The following is a 9814-nucleotide window of genomic DNA, read 5'->3' on the forward strand; positions in this document are numbered from 1 at the left end:
GTATTTTAATATCCCACAATACCTTCATCTGTGTCTTGTTTAATTGATTTGTTCTTTGTGATGCCGAACGTTTAAACACACTTTTAAGGGTCTAGCGACGATTATAGCCTAACTATCGAGATTTTAACTATCTATCTATATCTATGGTTTTCCCAGCAGAAGAACAAGTCCACTGCCAGTAGCGTATTTAAAGCATATGTTTACATTTATAGGTTACTGTATAGAGTATATTGTTGGCAAATGTATGTAGTCTAATTGAGGGGCAACAAGTTATTTAGTCTATTTAGGAAAAACATCTTCAGAACTTTGAAATTCCGTGCATTCTCACTGAAAACCCAGATGTGCAGTTTTCCACTAGCACTTAAATGCAGCATGCATTTGTAGATCTGTGTTGAGCTGGAGACCGTGAAATAGTGTCAAACATCTACACGCAAATGTAAATATTACCTACAGATTTACAGTTTACCTGATCTCCTGTTTAGTAAACCAGAGGTAAAATATTACACATTGAGGATTCTATAACGTGTCCAGATATGAACTTTTCATATGATACGAACTTCTCATTCTTGGCATTTTGTTTGGCAACGCTTTTTCGCCTGAGTTTACTCGCTCGACTTTATGTGGTTAATTCACTTTTTCGTAACCATTCGCTGTGGAAAGGGGGCGGGGCTTATCTCCGTGGCTCTACTCTGTGAAAACATTTACCATTTCCGCCATTCACCATTGAAAGAACCACTTGTTCTGCTTTATACTTGTTGAAGAAGTCCCACACACGTCGGAACATCAAACGCCCCCGTGTCTGGGTTCATAATATTATCCGTAGTCTCGCACAGCTCCGACTCCTCCAGGACGAGTGTCTGAATAAGTTGAAATATTTCAACGCAACCATTTGCGTCTGTGCATTGATTTAACATGTAATCTACTCACGCAAATATTTTGCAACTCTTTTGGTGTGAACACGGCATAAGTGTGTGTGTTCTCATATATATGTTCAAATGTGTATCCCTGAATCTTAATGAATAAACAACATGTAGGAAAGTACACTCACAATAAGGGCAACTACTGAAATCAACCGTGAAGCTTTTTCATCACTAACTTTGACAGGAAGAGACAGAAAGAGGACAACAGAAACTCACAGAGAGTGTCTGACTGTAAAGAAACCAAAATGACATTGTTTTGTGGGATTTGATTTGCGCACAATAAATATTTGTGGAGAAAGTGACTGAATGACAGCGGGAAAGCGAGGCAGATAGAGAAGAAGAAGGACATACTGTCAGACGTTCGAACAAATCTGAAGGACTGCGGCACACTTTCCGCATTATTTGCGCATCCTTTCTTGTCTCTGTGAGCAGAATCTTAATAGAAATGCATGTGCGTTTCTTTCCTTTAGAATGTGCTTGTCCACAAGTGTCTGCATATCGTGTGTATATGTTTGTGTGTGGGTATATGCAGGTTTCTATGATGTTTGTGTTTGTGTGTGTGTGTGTCTGACAGTCTGCCACTGACGTACGTGCCTTCATTCGTTTCAGAGGATTATTCATTTCCTTTTGAAGTGAGGCAGCTCGCCCGGCGAGGAAGGTCTGAAAGGCGGCAGAGAGCAGGCTTTCATACTTCTCCAACAGCAGCTTGTCGTCTGGGGGGTAAATACGTCTGTAGGCCGCAGAGACAGAGAGAGAAAAGCAAGGAGAATGAGGGAGAAGTGGAGAAAGAGGTAGAATGAAAAGGCAAAGAAGGAGGGTCATCAGTGCAGCGAGAAAGGGGATCAGAAGGGTGAGAGAAGGAATGATGAAATAGAGAAAACAGAGGTTGGGTTCACAAAGGAGAGGGTGGGAATGATGGGGTGGGGAGAAAGAAAGAGACGAGGGGGATTGGGGTTCAGTAAAAGAGGGATATGAGGTGAGAGGAGGAGTGGTGACAGAATTGGGAGAGAGGGAGCCATGACGGATAAAAAAAGACAGGAAAAAAAAGAAGGGAAATAAAAGAGTGGAAAAAGTAGGTTGTTTGAGAGACAGAAATATGAAGAAAAGGAGCAAGAAAGAAATAGAAAAGGAATACAAAGATTAGGAGAGGAGAGATTGATAAAAGAAGAGGGAGGAGTGGATGGAGTGAGGCAAAGAGAGGTCGAGGCACAGCAGGTGAGCGTGGTAAATGGACAAAAAGATAGCAAGCAGGAGGGGAAACACACAGGCGGGGAGAATTATAAGTATTTCAATAAGAGGTGTGAAATGATGGAGGGACAAAAGAAAGGTGAAGAAGTATTAATGGAGACCTTGAGGCTAGAAACTGTACAAACTTCCAACCAGTCTTTTCACGAGGAGCAATGCATTAATACACAACGGTTTTCACACACTCATACACCCTTAATGTGCCCATACACACCGTCTGCATTGCTCTGCTTTAACAATGCTCAGTGTTTATCTTAGGCCTGAAGGGATTTGGAAAATGTACAAACCTCTGCCTGGTTATCCTCATAGTGCATCTCAAAAGTCCCCCCATATCATCGCTTTAGCCATCAAATCAAAACAATGACAGACCTTTAATAAGCACAAGGCAGTGTGGAGTGTAAAAGCAGGGAAATAGTTTGGCGTCTTTACAGACATTTAGAGCCAGACTCCTCCTGAGTTGGCCTTTTGAATCAACAGCGCATTAAAGTTAAAGCGAGTTGAGGTACAGACCTCCTTTTTTTTTTTTTAAACATAAAGACATAAAGTGGACTGTAATGTTTATGCAGCACCATAACATTGTCACCCTCTTTTAAATATTGATTAAGCCATTATTACCAAGCTATTCACACATATCGGCTGTTGCACATTTTAGTGAGAGTGCAATGCCAAGTAAAGTTTAACATAGCACAAATTCACCATTAAAACTTTTACAGCTCCCTATCTGCCATTAAACAACTTTATGCAGAGAAGCTGTTCTGGGTACATGATTTCCATATTGTTGAGAAGTTGACCCAATTCTATGCATTACTTTAGGTAATGTAGTTCGAATCAAGCGACTGCTGAATCTTGAGAAACCTGAGATGAACCTGTCACTTTATTACTTTCCCTTGGCACTATGGTATATATCAGATTGTGTAACTGACACACTTTTTTAACAACCTTTAAGGTACATAGACCAGATTATTTTCTTCCTCTTGAGAGACAATCTGAGAAATGTGGAAAAAGTCTCTTCATAACAGGGGGATAAACTGTATTTAAATATAATATATGAAAAGAGCCAGAACTTTTCAATCCTCAATGAGCAACATAAATAACTTGACTGAAAAGCAAAAGTTCAAAACTTTAATAGTCGGTGTTAACTGCTCCCTCTTTTTGGCACCCTGCATCTCTGAACATGTGGACATTTTATTTGAGGCCGACCCTGCAGTATTTTTTAAATATAATGTTCATACAGAGTCTTATTTTCCTCCCACATATTCCCAACTGGGCTATAGACCAAAAAAAATCTGTTTAAATGTATCTTTGTTTCGGTCAGCTGTGTCTCTCAAGCCTCCCTATTCCAACTGTGTAAATGATGTTAAATGAACATCAACAATAGTATCAACCAGCCGGGCTGTCTTCTGGTGCCATGGGGTCCTGGCTTGTCTGTAACCGATGCAAGTTTCATCTAATAAAAGATTGTAAGTAAGTTCATTACCCAAACTCATCTAATGAGAAGCAGTGTGTTAATCAGACTCCAGTGCAGCGCTGGGACACCATTTGAATGCTAAGAGGTCTTTACTAGGGGTGCTCCAGACAGACCTCAGCCTGTCTGATTGACTGTCTGGCTGCGTGTCTGAAAAGAGGAAGGAGGTGACAGCACTTCATGCAGGCTGGAATCAGTATTCTGACTATCCATTCAGTCAAGTGATGAGTCAAGAAGTCACTTAGACTTGGGCAGACAAGAAGGGCAAGCATGTGTGTGTGTGTGTGTGTGTGTGTGTGTGTGTGTGTGTGTGTGTGTGTGTGTGTGTGTGTGTGTGTGAGCCAACTGTGATGGCGTGTGTGTCTGGGAGAGAGAGAGAGAGAGAGAGAGAAAATATCAAGAACGGGAAATGTGCATGCGTGTACATGTTGGCTAAAGAGTAGGAAGAGAAACTGAGGGAGGGATGAGGGTTAACTATTTGGAAGGGATAAGCGGCAAATCAGAACTTCGTGTTGCTGAGTCATGTTCGAAGATGGATCTGCTCCATCTGTGAGGTGACTATTAAGAATTGACACGCGCAATGTTTTCTAAAGTCCCAGCTGGAGTTGGAGGAGAAAAGAGTCGAAGTGTGGTGGAAAGAGGAGATGGAGAATGGCTTGCAGTAGGCAACCAAAGTATACTTACATGCCCATTTTAATTGCTGAGACCTTGAAAACATTGTGAATAGAAGAGTAACAGTTTGGACCTAGACATAACACACTACCTCTGATTTTGTTTACCCTTTCACTTTTACATATTAACTTATTCATATACTCTTATACCCCCTCCACCCCACAACACACACACACACACACACACACACACACACACACACACACACACACACACAAACCTCTTCCATACCTGTAGTTCCCCAGATGTTGCTTTTCATGCTCCTCCCTAGAGATCTGCTTGCGGACCTGTGCCAGGTGTTCTTTCTAGAAATAGGAGAAAACCAAAGGAAAATTACTTAAATCTCTCAGATGAAAGTCACTGTACACACACGTACCTTCTATTAGGGATAGAGAAAGAATAAAGTAATAACAAAGAGAAGGCAAGAGGGGAGAGAAATGAAAAGAAAAAAAGTAGTCTCACCCAACTATACCTTATAATTAAAAGGTATTTTCATCTATTCTCTTGTTGATATGTAAGGAAAGTATAATTGTGGAGCTCAGTTGGCTAATTTAGCATAAAGCAGAGAGGAGAAGTTGACATCAATTGAGTTTCATTGAGCTCTGAGCGATGCCTTCAACAGACCTGATCCCAGTCTTGCACTTCAGCAATGCCAGCACTCAACCATGAGGTAGTCCTCGTTTTAAAAATAGTGCCTCTGTGTCACCTTTCCTTATTCCCCCTGATTACTGCCGTGGCTGATCAAAAGGCTAATCAAAGAGTGCGGGGGGCCTAAAGTACTCGTAGCTGCTACTTTTCCCCATATATAAGAAAAAAGCTCCCTGACTCCTTTATTTCAAAGAGAAACTAATTAAATGGTATGCTTGTCTCAGAAAACTTTGACATAGAATTCGAGGTAGGTGAAACTGAATTTCTGCTCAGGCTTTTCTTTTCGTTTCTGATCCTGAAAAAGGTTCATACCACAAACACACATCTATTATATGGTTCTTTACTGAAGTGAACACGTCCTACAAAATAGGAATTTCACTTTACAAACTGAATGCCGTGTTTACTAAATGTCTCTGATGACAGCTCTGAACACATCTCTGATGAGCACCTGTCCCTGAATTTCTGAAGCTAAGCCACCTTTTGTGCTCATTTTGGTGTGGCCTAAAAAGCTCCAGGTGTATGCTGGTACAGCCATTGTTTCAGTTTCCAGGTTGGTTTTGAAAGTCTGTGTGGGGAAATGAATGAGTTTTATTCTTAACTCTTCTGACCTTAGTCAAGATGCACCACCTTGTGCAAGTGGTTATAGCATCCCAGATGCTCCATAGCCGTTGGTCAGTTGCCAACTGAGAGAATTGTGGGTTTTTTACTAGGCCAATCGCAGTTGGGAATATGTGTAAATGTATAAATGTCAAGTCGGGTCTTGCTCAGCAAATCATTTTGAAGAGGTTTTATAGCTAATGCTTTAATTTTCTAATTTGCTTGTGCCTTACCAGCTCTTCTCTCCTACGCTCTAGTGTGTGACGTTGTTTCTCCCAGTCTGAGGAGGCAGCCGAGAGTTTCTTCATGGAGCCGTGTCCATAGAGCCGTCGCTGAGCCTCTGCCTTTTGCTGGGCTAGGTTGCGTTTCTTATCACTGGCTCTGGATCAACATAGAACAAGCACAGAGAAAGAAAGCACATTTAAAACATAGGAAAGAGAGCAGCAGCATTAGGAATACAGTTACAGTTAAAGCGTGTTTTTGGCGTTTTCCCATTTTGATACTTGATACTCATCCCTAGCTGATGGACTAACCTGAATTTGCCTTTTCACATCATTGTGGTAGTTAAACAAATAGAAAATACCTCACAAAGCATTCAACAAAACAGAGATAAAGAGAGAAGCGAGGCACAAACAAAGTGACAACCACAGGATGAACAGGACCAGACAGCTAATTCTGAACAAGTGGGCCATTGCGGTCTGGAGAAAGGGCAATTCATTTTAGTCAATCGCTGGCCCTTTAAATTGGATATTGAGTGAGGTTGGGGGGCTGAGGTTTATCAATGTCTATGCCCGGCCGGGTCTGAATTGATCCCACGTTGATACAGTTGGTGTTGTGAGCCGTGTTGAGAGTCGACCCTACCTCTACACACCAGCAACCCCTCCCTTTTGGGAAGTAAAGCCATTACTATATAAGGAAAAAGTGAGCGAGGTAGAACAAAGCCTTCATTCACTCCAGCATGAACATAAGCAGTTTGTCCAGTGGAAATACCTCCCCGCTACCATTCAAGGCCTCCTACGATTTATTCGTCATGAAATAATCAAATCTCCCCTTTTAATCTGTGGGAACACAGCAAGCATTAGCCATATAACAAATCATTTTGAGAAGAGATTTGTTTGTGTCGACTGAAGCAGGACGGGAGGCGGGAGAGTGAGTTCTTATGTGGGATGGCTGCACCCCGCACCACACTTGGCCCAACTAGATCTACGGTGCTGCGTGTAATTGATCAATTGATCTGTGTGTGTGCTGCATTTGTTTGTGTGTGACTAGAAGAGATGATACTATATTTAGAGCAGTAAGAGGAGGACAAGCACAAAGAGAGAAAGAAAAAAAAGAGAGCAGAGATCCAGAGGTCTGGTGTACGATGATCAATCAATGGACAGGCTCACTGCAGCCAGGGGACAGAAAAGCATGCCAGCAAAAAAAACACACACACACACACTACATATACAAAAAATACATTCCACAACAAGAATGACCGTGTGCATCACTTAGTGTAAACAGGCAAACAAATATACTCGCAAAATAAGAATAACACAGTAATCTTATGTTGATATACAGGAACCCCCTGCAGGAAAAGTGTATACTCTGAAATACAGATAGCAGAACTTACTGTTATCCTGTTCCTGTCTCACACACACCGCATGTCTGATTAAAGGGTGCACAAAGCGCACAGCAGTAACATAGCTTTGTACCTTGGCCATTGTCTGTCTTTGTATCTACTACGGCAGTTAGTATAAGTACAGCGAATTGTTTTTGATCCACAGCTCCTCTTAGTTTCAGACTAATGTCACTACTGTGTCATCAGATTCAAAACAAAACAAGATGAAAGCTGTATTGTGCCGGGCATCCAAGTAATTCCGAAGTTTTCAGGGTTGCCAAATAAAGAAGCACGAAATAATCTATTGAAATCTTTAAACATTCAGAGCCCTGTAAAATAAAATTTGTCGGGAGCTTTGTCTGCCTCTGCACATGAAACGTAATGGGCCCCTAAATGCAATTCATGTGTCTATCAACAAGCACGTGCATGTGTGTGTGTGTGTGTGTAGGACCGTGGTGGAGAACAGTACCGAATGTTGAGGAGTTTGAAAGCATTAAGCAGCACTCCTTTCTTCACGTCGTAATCAATCTTCTGATCGGTCCCAAAGCTCGGTGCTCGATTGATCTGCCAGGGAGGAGAGGAGAGAAACATTAAAAGAATATTTTCCCGACTTCATCTCGTTTTTTCTCTCTTTCTTCTCAACTCAGCAGACAAAAATGCTATGCAATTACAGGAGTGGATTTAGGGCATGTTTGGAAAAAAGACATCTGTTCCCACAATAAGAAGAGGCGGGAAGAGGGAAGAAAGAGATGGAAAGGGAGAGTTTTGTCTTTTTAAAAGGACACTTTGGAAGTCCTAAATCTTTGCCTGGGCATAAATCTTGTCTGACACTGATGTATGGATGCTTGTGCATGAAGAAGAGTCTTTGTGTGTATGACTGCATGCATATGAACAGATTGTGTAAGTTAAACTGTCACTAGATTAGTGACCCTGCCCTTTTCTGTCAACCACAGCAAACGGGCCATGACTCTGTAATTTAAGTATGCCAGGCACTGCATGACCAATACCTACCACCGCCACCAATAATCTCTTTGTGAGTCAATGAATTACCAGCGCTTGGCTCAATCCCATCATATGCAATTGAGATAGATCAGAGGGAGAGTCAACTGAGCGAGAACAGAATAAGCCACCTGTGATTTGAGGTACAAAAGCCAGCATCACCAAGGGAAAAATTCAAGAGCAGTTAGCTTTCCTAACTATTTCCAGCGCTTGTGCAAGGTATTCAGATATCAGTTATTATTCCTGACACAAGAAATCAATTTTTCCCTTTCACTCTTTGTATGTTCCCTCTGTTTTTTTGCCAAGGTGAAAAAAGAGATTGTGTGAGACAACAAAAGAACCAGCAAATAGAGAAGTGCGGAGGAAGGGTGAATGAACTGGCAACCACAATTGAAATGGTGTCTTCCTATGAGGTGACTTCAAATAACAATGCAACAGACGGCCTCCGAAAGGATGGCTTAGGTTAATAAACCCTGATTGTTGAGGTAAGTCAGGTCTCCTCCCAACTTCGTTCAAACTCTATTATGTAATGGGGGAACACAAATACGGTTCACACCTTTTGATGTCATTAGAATTGCAATAGCTTCAGTAAAGGTGCATTTGTACAACAACATGGGGGTTATTTTCTAGCGGAGATATACTGTTTCCATAAAGCCATACTGAGTGAAAATTGCTGTCTCCCATGTGGGGTTGTAGAAACCCCGGCTGCATCCGTTGGTTAAAAAGTAAAGATAATTTTCAATCAAAGAAAAATCCCTGCTAATAATGCTGTAGCTGGAAATTTATCCTTATGAGTTGCCGAAATCACCAGTTGGAGTGAGTATTTGTTTCAGAGACATTATTCACGTTCCCATCTTCCTTGTTGTTGGATACAGTTGAACTCATAAAAAACATTACGGCAGCCAATCACAGATCGAGATTTCCATAAACAGAGCAACATTGAGCCAATCAGAGGTTAGGAGCACGTTAAAGATCCATTCTATCAATCAATCAGGAACTTGGGTAAATAATACTGAAAGGGGCAAATGAGAAAAGAGATTGGTGTGCAAAACCAGGCCATGTGTAACTATAAAGACATTTGGGCAAAAATCCACAACAAAACCTCAAAGCTCCTTTACAGAGATGTGCAAAGAGTCACCAAGGTTGCAGGGGTAGCATTCAGAAACTCCATCTCTTTTTCTCTTCCTTTCTTCTATGTTTCTAGCCATTACTAATCCTGACACAAAGGTGCTTACTGCTGTGGGGCAAATTTGGGAACAGTGCTGTAAAATAATATTTACATCACAACCAGAGTCCAAGGAACTGAGAGAGCCAGAGAGTTGACTGTGCTTCCAGCTGAGGGGCAGGTATTCCAAAAAAAGATCGATAACTACTATAAGACTGTTCATTTGAGTCAGCTGTAAAAAAGAAAAAAAGATCTGGGCAGGCTTAAGTAAATCAGTAAAGCTGATCCCTACATCAACGGCTTCTCCTAAATTGTCCTTCAGTTAGACACTTAAACTCCAAATTCCCACGATATGAATATGGTTGTACAAGGAGGCTTCCATGTTTGAATGAATGTAGCAGTGTGAAGCTGAGCATAGGTGAATAAGAGCATGCAAGGATATGAAAACGTATCCGGTCTTCTAGTGCACAGAGGAAAAGAGGAACTCTTTCACTCAATAGAAT

General features: G+C 41.4%; 1 protein-coding gene across 1 annotated transcript in view; it reads right to left on the minus strand.

Annotated features, from left to right (window-relative positions):
* Positions 1-9814, minus strand: part of ttll7 (tubulin tyrosine ligase-like family, member 7) — a gene marked incomplete at both ends in the record, with an annotated part of 57420 nt that overhangs the window by 24536 nt on the left and 23070 nt on the right. Inside the window, 4 exons of the mRNA XM_079220594.1 lie at positions 1515-1650; positions 4534-4607; positions 5781-5928; positions 7617-7711. Coding sequence (XP_079076720.1) covers positions 1515-1650; positions 4534-4607; positions 5781-5928; positions 7617-7711 — 453 coding nt within the window. The remainder of the gene's footprint in view (positions 1-1514; positions 1651-4533; positions 4608-5780; positions 5929-7616; positions 7712-9814) is intronic.

This window comes from Taurulus bubalis (assembly GCF_910589615.1).
Source record: "Taurulus bubalis genome assembly, chromosome: 7".
Lineage (NCBI taxonomy): Eukaryota > Metazoa > Chordata > Actinopteri > Perciformes > Cottidae > Taurulus > Taurulus bubalis.